The sequence below is a fragment of the Coturnix japonica genome, chromosome 1 (assembly GCF_054131305.1).
Source record: "Coturnix japonica strain WE chromosome 1, WE-NBRP24, whole genome shotgun sequence".
NCBI lineage: Eukaryota > Metazoa > Chordata > Aves > Galliformes > Phasianidae > Coturnix > Coturnix japonica.
In genome coordinates, this window is record NC_140663.1 from 5,804,735 (window position 1) to 5,821,574 (window position 16,840).

At 45.5% G+C, this 16,840-nt stretch overlaps 1 protein-coding gene across 2 annotated transcripts in view; it reads right to left on the minus strand.

Moving 5' to 3' along the window:
- The window catches only part of CCDC3 (coiled-coil domain containing 3), a 40,164-nt gene extending 34,321 nt beyond the window's left edge, over positions 1-5,843 (minus strand). The window contains exons 1-2 of one of the 2 annotated variants that reach the window (XM_015870929.3): positions 2,279-3,246; positions 1,211-1,385 (exon numbers count right to left, since the gene is read on the minus strand). In XM_015870929.3, the coding sequence (XP_015726415.1) occupies positions 1,211-1,385; positions 2,279-2,691 (588 nt within the window). In that variant the 5' untranslated portion in view covers positions 2,692-3,246. Of the gene's footprint in view, positions 1-1,210; positions 1,386-2,278 lie in introns of both variants that reach the window. The other variant, XM_085551557.1, reaches the window with a different exon arrangement.
- Positions 5,844-16,840: the final 10,997 nt, after the last annotated feature.

Here is a 16,840-nt window from a genome sequence, read left to right on the forward strand (position 1 = left end):
CCTGTGGTTTCCATTCCAGTGAGTTGTACCATTGGCATCACTAAGCACCAGTACATCAGGGTCCCCTACATTTGGCTCCAAATGTGTATTTGAATGTCAATAATCCCCCTTCTCTCCCCAGAATGGGACAATGGCATTCTCAGGACATCCCAAGGACTGGGATCATGCCCATAGTGCCACTGGCACCTGGTGAGCAACACAGCAGTTCAAACTTAGCCCATGGGAAAAGTCTTGGTTAGCTGCTGCCAGAGCTTCTGCCATCACAAATATTGTGTATGAATCCACAGGACACAATAGATCATACATGTCCCCTTCCATCCTGACCTAAAGAGATGCTTCAGATGTTCTCAGCTCCCCGTGGAAACCACCAGCCTCGTAAAGCAAAGTTTGGCATTAAAAGAAAGAGGTCTCCAAGTTCCAGTTCCGCAAGTGTATATACCCAGAACATCACTGCAGGTTGCTCCTCTCTGCCAAAGAAGTGTTTATGAAAAGCTTGCGTTTATTACAAACACTACAGCCCCATAAAGCTCAGAAGCCACAGGCAACAGACACCAGCGGACTTTCCGTGCTAAAAATACACTTTCTTCAGGGAGAGTTGCCTAGAGGGTGAATTACTACTCGTGCTCTCCCTTGGGAGGAGAAAGGCACCTTATTCAGCTTGCTCCAAAGCAGGTGCTGGCATTACTCAGATGAATGTGCCCTCAAGAGTCTTTATTCCCCCGGCAGCTACAAAGGCAGCTTAGGACGATTACCTCCGAAATCAGTGTTTATGCTGCTGTGTGAATTAGGCAAGAATAATCCCTCACAGCCTGCAGTGGTCCAGACAAGAGCCAAACCAGGAGCCAAAAAGCTCTACTCCCAAACATTTCCATTGAAATAAAAGTGCGGGTTCTGCAGACAGCAAAATGACAACAGGATCTTAATTGATTCTGGTTTTCCATCCATTGCTCATGATCAAATCAATGTCAGGCTTTGCTCAGCCCCAAGGGAAGTTAAAGGGTCAGCAAAGAGGTGAGCACTGAAAGCAGAACTTAACATCTCCTCACCAGCAGGGTGTTGTCTGCCAGTGATGGTGCCAACAGACCAGGAAAATTAGGGGCCAGCCAATCTACATACATATATACATATAGATGTATACGCATACAAATGACACTTGAATGTCTGCGCCCACCTAGAAAACAAAGCACCAAAGAGCAAATAAATCCCTTACTCGATTATCTTCTTGGATCTCCCAGTCGCTGGAGAAGCTCAGGGCATGCTGTGCCTGCGAGCAGTTGGAAAACTGGAAAAGGCTGGCAAACATCCTCCTGTTCTCCTGGGTGTCCGGGAAAATCGCCTCCTGGAAGTTCACCCCATGTGGCAGGAGAATGTAATTCTCATCCATGCTGAAACACAAAACATGGGGCAGCTGCTTTAAGGCTCTATTGCAGAAGTCACCGTTGTCCCCCAGCTCAGCCAAGTGCCACCAAAGCTGCATGGACAGACTTTGAGCCATCGCATGGCTCTCAGCAGTTCTAGTACTTTGCTGCCTATATTCTCCATGGATTTGACCTGGTAGCTGCAGGGAGGACCTGGCAGGCTCCTGCTGCCCTGCAGATATCAATGAGCTCCCAAAATACGTCAACTCTCTCTTTAGGTCTTCGGTTCCTACTGAATTTGTGTTGCTTTGCTCTTGACCCCTGAGTCAAGCTCCTTCAAAGTCAATAAATAACTTTTGGAAGGCATGTCCTTAAAGATATTGTCCCAGACTGAGCACTGGACAGCATCAGAACTTGTTTAGCTACGCACCAAGTGTAAGGATATAGCGAGCATTTCGAAACAAGCCACAAAGCAACATTTTGCAAATGCTTCTGGATTGAAAGGTCAGGGCAATGGCTTTGTTCCCACATTGTGGTTTATTTTCTTATTCTTTCAATGAGCCCAAAGTCACGATTTGGCTGGGACCAACAGAATGCTGCTGGGTGTGCATTTGGGGATTGCTCCTATACTCTCATGCCAAACTTCGGAGAACAGGCACTGGCCCTTCTCCAGCGCTGGAGAAGAGCTCTGTTCATGAAAAAAACAAAAGCAGCAGCACCCAGGGGCTGCTTAACAGCAGCTCAGCATTAAAGCAGTGCTGGGATATCCCAGCTCCGGATGTTTCTTTGGGGTGGATGTGAGGAAGATGAGATACTACGTGGAGAGCAGCGGGATGGGACCAACCCTCCCAGTCCTGGAGGATGCCCGGTTATGTGCCACGGCACCCAGACCCCCCCGGACCCCCGAGTTTGGGACTCACCGGAGGAAGAAGAAGTAAGCGTAGCCCTGCATGACGGTGTGCGAGTGACACGAGAAGTAGCCGAGCCCTGTGAGGTTGAGTCGGGAACCGGCGGGCACCTCCAACATGCTACCCCACGCTTGATCGCACAGCAGTTCGATCTCAGCCGAATAAAAGAGTCCCCCCGGGTTGTGCTGCGAGCTGGCACCGGAGGGGAGGTCCCGTTGCCAGGGCAGATAATTGTAAGCCCCGTAGGGATCGGGATGAAGAGCCAACACCCTCGCGTAAACGATGATGGAAGCCAGCTCGGCTCGGCAGCCCTCGCTCAGCGGTCGCCACTCGGCCGGCAGCTGGCAGCCCCCCCCGGCGCCCGCCCCGGCCCCCAGCCCCAGCGCCAGCCCCAGCAGCAGCAGCGGCCCCGCGGGCGGCGGCATCGCGGGAGGCTCCGAGCCGGGGGGGGGCGAGCCCGGCTCCTCTCCTGGACCGGCACCGAGACTGGGGAGTGGGGATAGGAATAGGGGAGAAGAAGGGTAAGGGACAGCTCGGAAATGTTATAGGTGAAAGGGGTAGGGAGGGGGTGGGGTTGAAGCAAAAGGTGGGAAAGTCAAAGGTGTCCCCCGTAAATTAAAATGATAATAATGAAACTTAGAGGGTTTGGGGAGTGAAGGAGTGAAGATGCAAAGGGGTGAGGGTGCGAAGGGGTTGAGATGAGAGCAGCTGAGATGCAAAGGGGAGGGCTGGGAAAAGGCAGAGACATGAGAAGGGGCAGAGATGCGAAGGGGAGGGAGGGAAATGGGAGAGGTGCAAAGGGGGAGGTGAAAAGGGAGGGATGCAAAGGGGAGGGATGAGGAGGGAAGAGGTGGACGGGACGGACGGGACGGACGTGCAAAGAAGAGAGAGATGAAAAAGGGCGGAGATGCAAAGGGCAAAGCACAGCTCCGGGGGGTTAAAGCTGCCGCTGGGCATCCCCGGACCCTACGGGGAACACTGGCGGTACCCGGGGCTCGGGGAGGTGGAGACAGGTCGAACAGGGAGGGCAGGGACTGAGGGAGGTGCCAGATCCCACTTGCGATTTCCTTTCCTAGAAGCCTGCAACTCTTTCTCAAAATGCAGCTGATGAGAAAGGTAAAAATAAAAAGGCGGCTCTCTGAGCGGTCACTTCCCACCGCTTACTCCATAGAACTGCGGCACCCTGGGGCTTCTCCAGCCTTCGGGCAGATGGCTCCGAGCCCGACCCTTCTCCTGGCACATGCACTGCTGCGGAGCTCCCGAGCATCCCCAGGGGCCCCGCACCATCTGCAGCCCGAAATAGCTCCTTCTAGTTCAAGTTTTCGTCCTTTTCCCACATTAGATCTGGCTGGTAATAACGTGGCCAAGAAAGAGCTTGGGATGCTGAAAATAATAATAATAATAAAATAAATAAATAAAGTCTTCTGTTGGAATATGGATATCATGCAGATGTGGTCCTGGTTAAGTCTCTCCCTAACGCTGATGACTACTGAAAGTTTGACTGTAAGTCCTGGCTGAATCCTTTAATCCTCTCCTCTGTCTGTCTGTCTGTCTCCATCTGTTTCTGCTCTCCAGAAGGACTGGGAGCCATCAGGAGCAGAAGATGCCTTTTGGTTCCTTGTTGGTTCTGCGCCCAGGGCTGGGGGTCCCCACGTATGGACAGGATTGGAAGCACTGTGCAAAAGAATGAACCACAAGTTACACGACACTAAGCCAAGTTCACGACAGGGAGACATCTTCAGTGACAAGTGTCTCCCTCGGTGATAACTTCATCACATCCAGCTGTTGGCAGGAAATAGCTTGAGGAGTTTCATAAAGGTGATATTCCTATGTCATGATGGCACAGTCCCTCGATGAATTTAAAGGTAGTTTTATGCAAGAGAAGCAAAGTTGCTAAAACAGAAGCAGATATTTTTGTCTCTTTTTTCTCCTAACAAATCCTCCGGAATGATCGATGGAGCTTTTATAGCATTTTTTTTTTTCACAATGTGTTTCTTGGAAATCAACAAATGGTTTCATAACCTTCGGAAAAAAATCTGAACAGGCAATCTGAAAAGACTGCTTTGAAGGAAACATCCTCAGGAAATCCCAATAGATCAACAAGTTTAACTGTATTTTGAATAGCGTTAACCACCAGGACAAAGTGTTTCTCTCTGCTTTGGAAACTGAAGGGAATACATTGTGGTAGGGGAGGCTTCGCGGCTTTATTCAGTACATTTTAGATATGGAAATAAGAGCAAAGGAGGAAAATAAAGAACTGAGGCTGTTGCTGACTCAGAATGGTGGAATCATTCAGGTTGGAAAGGTCCAATAGGATCATGTGGTTTGACCATCAACCCACAGTTGATGCAGTATTTGGAGCCATGGGTTATTTTGTCCCAGGAACCGAATTCTTATGGTAACATAAGACACAAGCACTATTTCTTCAGTGTATACCTAAAAAATTGATATCTTCTGGAAAGAAGAGAGCCTGTTTTAAGCTCCATCTCTGTTTACTGTGTGTTGCAAGTGAGTAATGGCCAACTGTCCCCAAAGCACTTGGAAATATTTAACCTCAGCTGAGCGTGTTCAGCCATTGCTCACGTTTTTGTTAGCAACCACGTAACAGCTGTGAAGAGGACAGGGAAAAAGAGAGAGGAACACAGGCAGCTCAGAGCCAGAATGTAGAAGTGTCTTTAATTAACGCTACTGTTAATTGTCTGAATTAAACTGCTCTCATGTGAGCAGAGCCCTGGAATCAGTGAGCCATCTCAGAACACACAATAGCAATTGCTAGCACACACTGGCTCTGTTTGATGCTCTCCAGTTCTCCTTTTGGCGGTGATTACCAGAGTGTGGAAGCAAGTAATTAGTGTTCTTTGGAATTTCTCCGTGATCCTGCAGAGGTGGTAGTGTCAGCACTGTGAGGACACAGAAGGAGTCCACAGGGCTGATTCAGAGCTGAATGAGCTGAAATGAGGTCTTGGACCCAGTTCTTGAACAGATACAGTACACATGAAATTAAAATACCTGACCTTAAAGCGCCTGGATTCCTTGCTGTCTCCCATTTATGCATGCTGTATCTGGTACAATTGTAAAGGTTTGGGGTGACTCCTCTCATGCCCCATGTGAGATGTCCCCTGCTGGGCCCTTCCCCTGTCAGAAGCTCATCAGCATGTAACTTTGCCTTCCATCCAAACAAGCTGCTCCCTTGGGCTGTTTTTCCTTGAGCTCATAAACCACATTCAGATCAGTACTTTAGTAAATAATTACAGCCATCTGCACTTGGATCACAATGATTAATGACATTTTGCTCTCAAGTTTTTCTCTACCGAAGTCAATTTTCTCTACACCGTCAATTTTCTTCCTTCTCCCTTTGTTTCTGAGGTAGCGAAAAGAAGCACGAGGACCCGAATCCCTTCCAGCAGCCTTCTCTCTTCCAGCTCTTGATAACATGGAATCAGTGACTCAAAGTAAGGATTTAGGAACCCTCCCTGGAGGCCACATCTTTCAGATCTGTGTTTGCTTTCTCTGCAGGGATCCACCATCTGATCTGAGACGGACTTCAGTGCAGCATGAATATTTCTTTGCTGTGAACTCAGCATGGGTCTGACAAGTGCTGTAGCCAAAACCCAGCTAATCAGAGGAGCGTCAATGGAGCCAATTAGCTCTCAGGCCATTCATGCATGTGCCACAGTTATTCACTCACTTCCTCCTCTGAGATAGGCTTCTAGGCTTTGTGACAGGCCTATGGCTTTCCCAGGCAGGAGCTCTTCCTTCTCTTTCTCACATCTTCACAGATATTCAGACCAAAGGTTTCTCCCTCCAGACTGTGTGATCTTCTTTGCTGTTTCTATGGTGATACAGGTGATTTAGGCCTTTCAGTAAAATACAGCTTGTCTCTGCCTCTTCTTGCCTTTAAAGTATTGAGAGAGTGTTAGTCCAGGTATTAAACGAGTGCACAGTACTTGGAGTCTGGTTGCCCATCTGATGGGTGCAGGTGATCTGAAACCTCAGCTCAGCTGTCTTTTATTCATACATCTGCAATGATTCCTTTGTAGCCCAGGCTACAGAATATCAAAACCAGATTTCTTCCCCCACGTCCGCCCTTCTATAAAGTAGGAAACCCACAGAGGAGCATTCAGCTACATTAGTGTCCCAACAGGAAGAGATGCTTTCATTACCTGCGTCTGTCTGTGCTTCTCTAAGCTGAGTCATTCTTCTCATGCATTCTGATGTTTGTTCCATTATATTTAATTGTTTTTATGTAACTGTCTGGGCTGGGTGATTCCTATTTAAAAATAATAATAAAAATAAATAATAATTAAAAAAAAAAACAAACACATGTTTTGTAGTTCTTTTAGTTCTTCTTGCTCTCCAGTTTGACCAGCAGGTCCCAACTCGGACATGTTGATCTGTTGCCTTCCTTTCCTGACTTCCTACACCTGGGGATGATGAGCTCTTCTGCTCTAAGGAAAGTAAAGAGCTTCCTCAGCTTGGACTTCTCTCTCCATTCTCAGGGTCACGTAGACCAGATGTGACCTTTCTGACCACTCGCACAATTAAGTTGCTGTTCAGGCTCTTTTCTCTAATGTCTTTAGTCCTGCAGCTTCTTTTCCTGTGCAGACCCAGTCTTGGCCCACCGCTGTCCACCCAGCTTGGACCTATACATACTGATTTCCCATTCACAACTCATCTCCATCGTCCACCCACATCGAACCCCTGCTTTATGCCAGCTCCTATGGGCAAGTTCTGAGGCAAGGACCTCCTCAGCTCTGTATTTCTCCAGCATCTGGAACATGAGTTGTGACAACAGGTCCAAGAATAAGAATAACAACAGTGTGCAGGCTGATTCCAGCCCAAGTCAGCAGAGGCCAGCAGCGCTGCGCTCAGAAGGCTGTTCATAAATCAACATGAAATGTGCTGTCTGAGCACAGCTCCCGGTAGACACACATCTGCATAACACATACGTACCACCGACACAACTGGTGATGGGAAAAATATCGTAACATACCATTCCCACAGCCATAGAGGAATGAGTAAAGATGTCTAATTCTCCTGTCTCTGGGGTGAACTCTGGTTTTCAGTGTTCTTTTTTCCTGCACAGACCAGAGATGAACATTGTATTATAGAGACTGATCTTCAAAAAGCCAATGAGGGAGTAGCGCATCCACTTCTTCACCCAAGAGCTGTGTTTATCCTGCTAGAAAGGGTTGAATAAGGATGGAGCAATTTGCATTGGTCACTCTACAGAAAAAATCGTAATGGCAAAGTAAAGTTTGCATTTCAGTCATATCTCAGTCAAGTGAGGTAACTCTGACCACATTTTTTGCCTGTCATTGTCCCTTCCACACCCTGTCATTCACACTGGGTATCTTTGACTATAGAATCACATGAAAAAAGCAATGTTGGTCAAGTCTGAATCTTAATGCAGGGCAGAGACAAGAGGAGAGAGGCATCTATAGTGAGCAACCTTGGCACAATGTATAGTTAATGCAATTGAGCTCACACTGTGCTCAGTTTTCACAAGTGGGTTCTTACCCTGATGAGTTAATTCCCTTTGATGTCCCTCATGTTACTCCCCTGCTTTTTCTGAGTCTAAAATAACCCAACTGTCCATCTTGCTTATGGAATTACTGAACTTTTAAGAGAACACAAAGTGCACTCACATGAGGATTTGGGATTAAACTTCTCTTGTTTATGTTAAACATAACATCTTAATTCTTCCACTGCTGAAGGGCAAATGAATCTCTGCAGCCCCAAAGAAACCTGCTTTCAAGCCCTAGAGCAAAGGTCAGTGTGATTTATTTCTCATTAGAGATGTTCTTTCCAGCAAAGTTGCCTCATGGTATATGACAGACCTCTTAGAAAACACCTTCATGCAATTTACCTCATTTTTACTTAACTATAGCCCATTGTAAGGCAATATGTGCTTAATATTCACCACGTTTCTCCTCGTCAACTGCAGAAATTAGCAGAGTATCTGAATTTTTTTCCAGGGATGTGAAAAGGGACACAAGTGCCTGCTATCTATATCTCACCAGCACCCAAGGACCTCTGGATTCAGGGATTGAATCCCATTGAATCTGACAGTTCTTCCAGAATTTGGCTGGGATCTCACCTCCCAGCTCTGGGGAGAGTGGGGAAAAGGCAGAGGGGAGGTGAGTGAAAAGGCAGAAAAAGACTTGGGGTGAGAGAAAAGGGTAGTGAAGAAAGTAACTCATCAAGGAAAATTTAAGGCAGTGTTGGATTAAGCAGATCTTGCTCTTCTCTGGTCTGATAGGGCTTTCTGGATCTTTGACACACACTTTTGTGTTTGCTAAGCAGTTGACATAAAAGCACATCATCCCTGCCATTGTGCAGGGGGTTTATTTGGATGTTAGATATTGTCCTTAGCAAAGGATAAAATCTATGCTTAACTTCGTGAGTTGGCTCAAGTATGGTAGTGAAACCGGCTCTGATCCAGTTCTCCTGGTGGAGATTGCTTCCTGTTCTCATGAATCGGATGGCTCTTTGCTCATCAAAACTGTCTGATTTAGCAGTTGATGACACACGTACAAGACAGGTAATACAGGAGCTACAAAATCCATCAGCAGCAAGACAAGCAAATACTTTGCTGGATTGTACTGCCTGTTAGCAAAGCTGCTAACCCTGGCTCCTCCTTGGGTTATATTAACTATTTGGGTTAAAATATCATGTTTTGCATGTTTATCTTGGGTAGACGTAAGGAAAACATTTTGATGGTCTCTTCATCAAGGCTAAAGAGGGATGTCTTATTTTACCTGTGTTGAAGACTGTGCTTCTGTGAGTAGAGACAAGGCCTATATATACGGCTGAAAGGCTGAGATGGAAAAGGAGATTGACTGGAAAGATAAGATTTAGGAACAAAAAAGTCAGGCCATCAATACTAGCTTCTTACTGCATAAAGCGATTGTGAAGGTGCAATTCTTAACATACTAATGAACTCAGATAACTGGAGACAAGCATCACAGGAAAGTCCACCTAGGTATTCTAAGTTTTGCCTCTAAAGTTCTGCCTTAACACCATTAATGATTCCAGGACAGAAGATTTCAGGACATCTGCACAATAAGCAGTGGAGATTAAACCTTCACTTTCTACTAGGGGAGATTTATATTGGATATGATGAAGAAGAAGTTTTTTATAATAAGGGTGGTGAGGCACTGGAACAGGTTGCACGCACAGAGTGGTGGTGGATGGTCCATCCCTGGAGACATCCAAGGTCAAGCTGGTTGGGACCCTGAGCAACCTGATCTAGCTGTAGGTGTCCCTGTTCATCGCAGAAGAGTTGGACCAGATGGCCCTAAAGTATCCCTACCAACTCAAACAATTCTATGATTCTATGAACCTAGCTATTCTCTAGGAGAGAACAATCCAAACAGCTATTGAGGTCTCACCACCTTGAATTAAGCCAGGATGGTTAGGAGACATCAGTAGTTCTTTTACTGCTGAAGATTTACCATTTACGTACAGCTATAAGTAGGAGCAAGTTTGGGTCCATATTCACAGAGAACTTGTTGAGACACCAGAAAGTACCTTCTTTGTGGTTCCCATTTAAAAACAGAAGTGTAAAACAAGCCAAGATCTCTAAAAACCCATTTGTTCAGGACAGTAGCCCAGTGCAATGTCCAGAGAAGGGCTGCCTTCTGCAGGCAGTATTGAAAACCCAGCTACAGTGAGACTGCAGCTGAGCACAGGCATAGCCTGAGTAAGGTGCTGAAACATTCAGAAGGGGCTTTTGCAAGGTGGACAGCCTGAAGAAGACATCTCTGTTACTCAGAAGACCACCTGTTTGCAGGAGTTACTGGGAATCTGAGTACAGAATCACCCACAACCCATTAGTTTGGTGCTGAGGTTGAGCCCTGAGCCACATAGGTGATAACATATCCAAAGGAAAAAGTAAAAATCTCATTTTCACACAGATGTACGTTAGTTTCTAGCTCTGATTAAATATATCCCAGCTGCTAGGAACAGCTGTGAGAGATTTTTCTCCTTTGCTTTTTTTTTTTTTCAAGTGTGATGTATTCCTCCTCTTCACCATCACCTTGTGAAGGAGGGGAGGAAGAGCCTCAGATAAAAGCCTTGCTGCAGGGCAAGCAAAGATCCCAACTGCAGTTTTGCATAAATCTGTCACTTAGATTCTCTGGAGAGCAACTACAAGCTTGAAAAATAGCATTGAGCAGCAGGCACAGGTGTGAACTCCTCTCTCTCTCTCTCTCTCTCTCTCTCTCTATTCTTTTTTAATGAAAGTTGCTGTGAACAGCAGTTCATAGATGTGTTATTAGTAAACCAGAAATGAAATTAGTAAGCCTGTAAAAGAAAACTGTCCACCATAAAATCCACAGTGACCATCTTGCAGTGCTTCTGCTGCTTTCTATTCCCTCTAGGACAATCTGTGAGGGAGCTTTTGCTCTCTCTTACTTTTAAATGCAAATACATCCAAGATTTGCTGGGTTTGGCTTGGGGCTGGGAGGGCGGTTTATGAGGAAGCTCAGTTATATCTTTCACCCCAGGGTCAGCTTTGCATCCCACAGTAAATTTGGCTGCTTCACTTGAAACAAAGACACAGTGTTGTTCCATAGGCTTTTCTCCTCCATCCACGCACTTTCATCCCCAAGTGCTCCAAGTGGCTGGAGAAGAGGGGCCAGCAGAGTTGGCTGCGTGGGCTGAGTTCATCCTAGGCTCCCAACAGGCTCCTCTGCCCCCCACCACGCCCTACCTTTGTCCCTAAATCTTTCATGTTCTCATCAAGCAGGAGGGTGTTTGGTGTTTGGTTACCGTCTCCATTGTAAAGGAGGAAATTGCTTTTGCAATTGCGGTCCCGGAGGCTGTACTTTTCTTTTGCAATTAAACCTTTATCAGACCTCACGCTGCAGTGCTAATGTGGACTGAATAGGTGTTTGCTGACAGACATTGACCTACAGCCTAAATAATATAAGGGAAACTCTTCTAAGCTTTTTGGCTTTTTTAAAAGTCTTTGCCTAGTTCATGGTTGAAGCTGTATTTGCAGTAAATAAAGTGATATCATTTAGGACTGTATTGGGTACTACCAGCATCTGTGTTTAAGTCACCTTCTGGGCAGGATGGGGTGACCACTTCTTTGTTGTGGGAGCACAATCTTTTGGGGCTGATCACCACTTTTTCACCCCAGCATTTGTGGTAAAGAGGCAGATCACCTAATCAGCTACAATCTGAGAGAGTGGTCTATCTACCTAAAGGGCAGTTTTGCATTTCAGTGCAGTTGTGTTGAAAGCCAAATTAATAACAAGGTTTGGCCAAGTCCTGCAAAAGTTGAAACCTGACTTCTGGCTCGGTTTCCACCTGACAAAGAGCACGATTTTGATGTTCCTTTCAGCAGCATTGCTTCCCATTGCAGCATGGAAGTTGTGGGTGGCTACTCTTCAGATTGAGAGTACCGGCGGGTCTCGTGAGTCATGGTGGGAGGGTGACATGGGGTTGGATTTTACAAGGTGAAAAGTCAGCATCTGTGAAGTTTCTGCAGCCTAAGCAATTAATTTGTAATGACAGAGCTAGCATAAATCCTACCACTGCTGCACATGGCAGCGCCTGGTGGTGTTGCTGTGCGGCTGGGAGAAGTGCCAGAAAAACAGAGGAAAACAAATGTCACTCCTATCTTCACAAAGGACAAGAAGGTGTACCTAGGGAACTGCAGGCCTGTCAGCCTCACTATGATCCCTGGGAAGGTGATGGAAAGCCTAATTCTGGAAAACATTTCTAGGTGCATGAAGAAGAAAATCTCCAGGAGTAGTCAGCATGGATTTATAAAGGGCAAGTTGCACCTGACCAAACAGATAAGGAACTCACCAGCCTGATGGATGAAGGAGGAGCAGGGGATATTGTCTTCCCTGTCTTCCTTTAGGCCTCTGACACTGATCCCCATAAGGGCTGAGGGGTCATAATGGACATCAAAATGAACTTGAGGCAGCAACGTGCCTGTGCTACTAAGAAGGCTGATGGTATTCTTGGCTGAATTAAGGAAAGTATCACCAGCGGGTCAAGAGAGAAGAACCTTTTGAATAAAGAGGACAGAGCCAGGTTCTTTCCAGTGGTTCTCAGTACCAGGACAAGAGACAACAGGCACAAACTGGAACACCAAAAAGCACTTCTCTGCTGCGTAAATGGTGGAGCACTGGCTCAGGTTGTCCAGAGAGGTTGTAGAGTCTTCCCCTTGGAGAAGTGATGAGTCCTGCATGGACTGGAAAACGCAGAGTATTTTGTGAAGGATGAAATAAATGCAAAGTAAAACAAAGCTGACCCAGCAGGTTGGGAGTTGGACTTGTGATATGGGAGTGTAATTCCTTTCTCTGCCCTTGGCTTCTTGTGGCACTTTGGACAGGGTACCAAAGGATAAATAAGTAAATATATAAGTAAACATACGGCTTTGTCTCATTATATCCCAAATACCCATTTGTAATATAGAGATAACATCATTTTCTTTGATCACGGTGATGTGGTAAAATAGAAATCCCAGTGTTTCACAATAACAAAGTCGTAGACTACATCCAGTTTTCTGTAGGAAAGATTACAAACAAAGAATTTATAACTATCAAATTAAGGAAAAGAAATACAGCAGTGAAAGGTTCAGAATTGCTAACTTTGCACTGAAAGGTTCAGGAAAATGCCTGGAGTTGTGAGTAGGTGCCAGAGAAATTAATTATGATAATAAAACTTCTGGGAAGACATAGAAATGCTGGAAGGATCAAATCATGTTTAATTACGAGGAACATTTTTGTCTTGCTAACACAGCTCTGTCATGCATTCGTGTTTTGCCTCCAGAAATGTTAGGGGCCAGGATGTCATTTTTTAATGCCTCACAGGTCATAGTAGAGATGGTAGAGCACCCAGAGCTTTGTAAAGGAGGCCAGGGGATACTCCCTGAGAAGACACACACTGCTCAGGTAGGAATTCCTCTATGCAACCTTTGTAGGAACAGGCAAACCCCTTCCTTTCTTTCCTCCTCTCCTCCTGGCTCTCATAGACAGCTCTTTAACAAATGGACTTCATGGTTGGAGCTTCTTTTCCTCAGGTAGTGCTACACTGACTCCCAAGGGCAGTGGGCAGAGACACGAGGATAACAGTGCCTGCTGCAGTGGAGAGCTACACAATCTCTACTTCACTGATATATTTAAAGGTATGTTCAACAAACTCTTACTGCAAAAAAAATCATTCATAAAAAGTCAGCCCTGATGGCATTGTTGGCAGCACAACTACCTAAGCTCTCTGTGTAGGAAGTCCAGGTCACCAGTCACAGTTTAGGGCTGTGCAGTTTCAAGATGAATTAATTGCCTCCTAGGTTTCCCCTTGGCTCTGCAAGGCTTTCCCTGGATTTGCACACACTACCAGCTGCTACACAGAAAGCCAGCAAGGAAAAATAGGGTTGGGAGAGGAGATATGGATGAGCCCTGTCTAATCCGGCTCTGGGTTTGTTTGCTTCTGGAAATCATGATCCCTTTGTGCTGCAGTTTCTGTTGTGCTGTAGGCTGTTGAAAAGAAATAACAACAAGAACACATGGCAAGCAATGCAAATGAAAGGCTTTGATCTTTGCTGTTTGAGAGAAGGGCTGCAAACTCCACCCTGCCAAAAGGCTGCACTGGCTGGGCTTCTCAGGAACTTACCCTTATGGCTTCAGCCAATTCACAAACTAGGCCCACAGCTGCAGCCTCTGTTGTTCCCTTAAAAAAGATTTGATACGCAGCAGTAGAATTCCTACACACATCAGTATGGAAAGTGTTCTTGATTCTTATACCTCACGGCAAATATTTCTTGTAGCAATGATATATCATTCTCCACTGCTCTGTTGCAGCACGTGGCCTGCCCTTGACATGGTACACAAAAGCCTGGACACGATGAGGGTTCAGCTTCTTCCTGATGGATGATCCCATTCCTCAGCAATATTTGAATGCCCTTATTCAAGCTGTCTGCCTTATTGCTCTGCTTAGGATTCAGAACACTCTTCCTGGATACTCTGCAAGAGGCTCCCTGGAGATCCCATGAAAGATATGAAATCTTTATGTTCTGTTTTCTGTCTCTTGGCTCTACAGTGATGCTGTTGTGTGCCTCATAGATCCCGGCATTAATTCTCAATGGCTTTCTTTGCCTGCTATATCCTGATGTCTCAGATATAACTTATGTCTTTACACCAAGTTCACAGGTAGTCCACCCCATTAGAACAACACAAACCTCAGAGCAGCCACCCGTTCTCAGTATTTATCTGTGCTTCATCTGGATTCCCAGAGCCATTGCTTTCAAAGAGGATGACACCATGAAGGCAACTTCTGTTTGCAAACTGCAAAATAGGGACATCTAGCTCCAAATGTTCTTCTACATTGCAAGGGAGTTGTACTAGGCAACATCTAAGGGTATTTTAACTCAGGTGGTTCTATGAGAATCCATTGGGCTGGTATGCTCTCCAGATGCACCCCTACCAATGGTTTACTGTGATGACTGAGAGAACCTCTCCCTTTACCACTACAGAATTTTACCATGGTTGTTAGAAGCTTATTGCGATCTCCTGGAGGCAGGTTAGCGCTTCAGCAAGATGATTCTATGAAGCACTGCATCCTGGCTGTGTTCTCACCCTGCACTGCAAGAAAATGCCTTTCAGAAACGCCTCCTGCAGTGCATTTGTCATTTGACAAAGGTGTTTATTGCCTTCTTTTTTTCCACTTCCCGAGTTAAAAACTATTATTTGTTAGGCTCTTTCCTTCTTCATTTACTTTATGTTATCAGCTCTCAATGAACTCATCATTTAAGCTTTAGGATGAAACGTGGAAATTACACTTAAGCCCCTGGGGAGTTCATTCCTACAGACTAAAGATGTTTTCAGACCATTCTGCCTAATTCCATCCTGATACCAAATGATTCAAGAGAGCAATCCTTACTCACTTCTGCCACTCCTCCAGTGAGAACTATGATAATACAGCGCAGGGATTAACAGGCTGTTTGGCTTTTTAGATGCTGGTGTTTTTATTCCATTTACCACCTCTGTCTGCACCTAATTCTCAGCTAAGTTAGCTCAAGCAAGGAAGTAACTGCTCTGATTTCAGTGAGAGAGGGTTTAGTTATCTGGCTGCCTGCTTAGGTCAATTATTAATGTTAGATTGCTATTGATTTTGCCTCTCTGAGCTTAGTGGCAAACAACTGCTGAAAAATGAAAGTGGAAAGCAAAAGAGCAAAGGAGGAAAAAAGCTTCCAGAGAAGGTAGGTTGTGTGTAATCCATAGGGCCCTGGAATTACATTAATCAGTGGAAAGGGGTAGTTGTTTCCTTCTTCTCAGATTCATTTAGTTGCTGTCACTCAGTGTATTCTTCTCCACGTTCTGGGTTCAAAGATGGGGTGTTTTGGGGTAACAGCTCCAGGAAAAGGATCCATTTATGACAGCTGGCTGTAACCAAGGAAGCTCTATAGGTTTGGTACATAGATATCACACTGAAGCACTTACAGGAAAAAAATCAGATACAAAATTAAAGTGATACATCAGCCCGGCTCTCAATCTCAAAAGCAATCTTCCTCATTCAGTCCCAGAGTGTATTTTACTGGCTGCAGTTTCAGGCTGCCCAAAACCTTAGCTGACCCTTTGCTTTCAAAGAATGAAGTAGAGAAAACGTCCCTTAAGTTTATTCTCATGAGCTCCCCATGCCTCAGCCTTAAGCTATATACATCCTATACAAAATTCCTCCAGGACTACACAGCAGCCTTCAGAAGGGGTTCTCTGCTTTGAGACACATCTGTGCTGCCAAAAACTGTGGTGTCCAGCTGGGACTCCAGCACCCAGCTTCAGCCTGGAGGAGGAACTACTGGGGCTTTTAAAGAGGTTTTTGTTCTATATCATTACACTTCCTTCACTTTTCTGAATCTCTTGCATAAATAACCCTATTCTAACAGACACAAGATATGATGCAGTACAAAGACAAGACTGACTTCTCTCTCTTTGCAGCACACAGATTGAGGCCAGGTAGAAAGGAAGAAAGAAGCCAGCAGAAGAATCAGGAGAGAGGAAGGAGTTAAAGAGATGGCTGCAGGTGATACAGTGAGTACCACAGAGACTGCAAAGCTGCCTGGGGTCCTGTTTGACTCTGCATCAAAAACTGTGCAGCTCTGCCCACTTTGGGGGTGTTTAGCAAATCAGATGACCACTGTACCTCCTGCTCATTAATAATCTACACAAATAAAACTATTATTATTATTACAACAAAGGAAACAAGCAAGTGAAGAAGGGGGGAAAATTAAATGTATGGAGTGAGCTTCCACTTAGAGGTTACAACCTATGGGTTACAACCTATGGCTTAAAGAGTTCGTAATGGGTTGTTTCTTTGTCCTCACAGAATTCAGCATTAGAAACGCTTCCTTGTCTTGCAGCAGGCTTTCTTCTATAACATCAGCTTGTTCTCATATCTGTGGTTGGTTTATTGCTGCAATTATAATAATTGATCAACTTGTAAAAACTGATTATAAAGTCTGCTCCCTCGTCTGTTTTGTTCCTTGACTGGCTCTTGCTTTGAAGGCAGCAGGGATTTACAGTGGGGGCTGTCTGTAGCACCCATCCCCTCCATGGT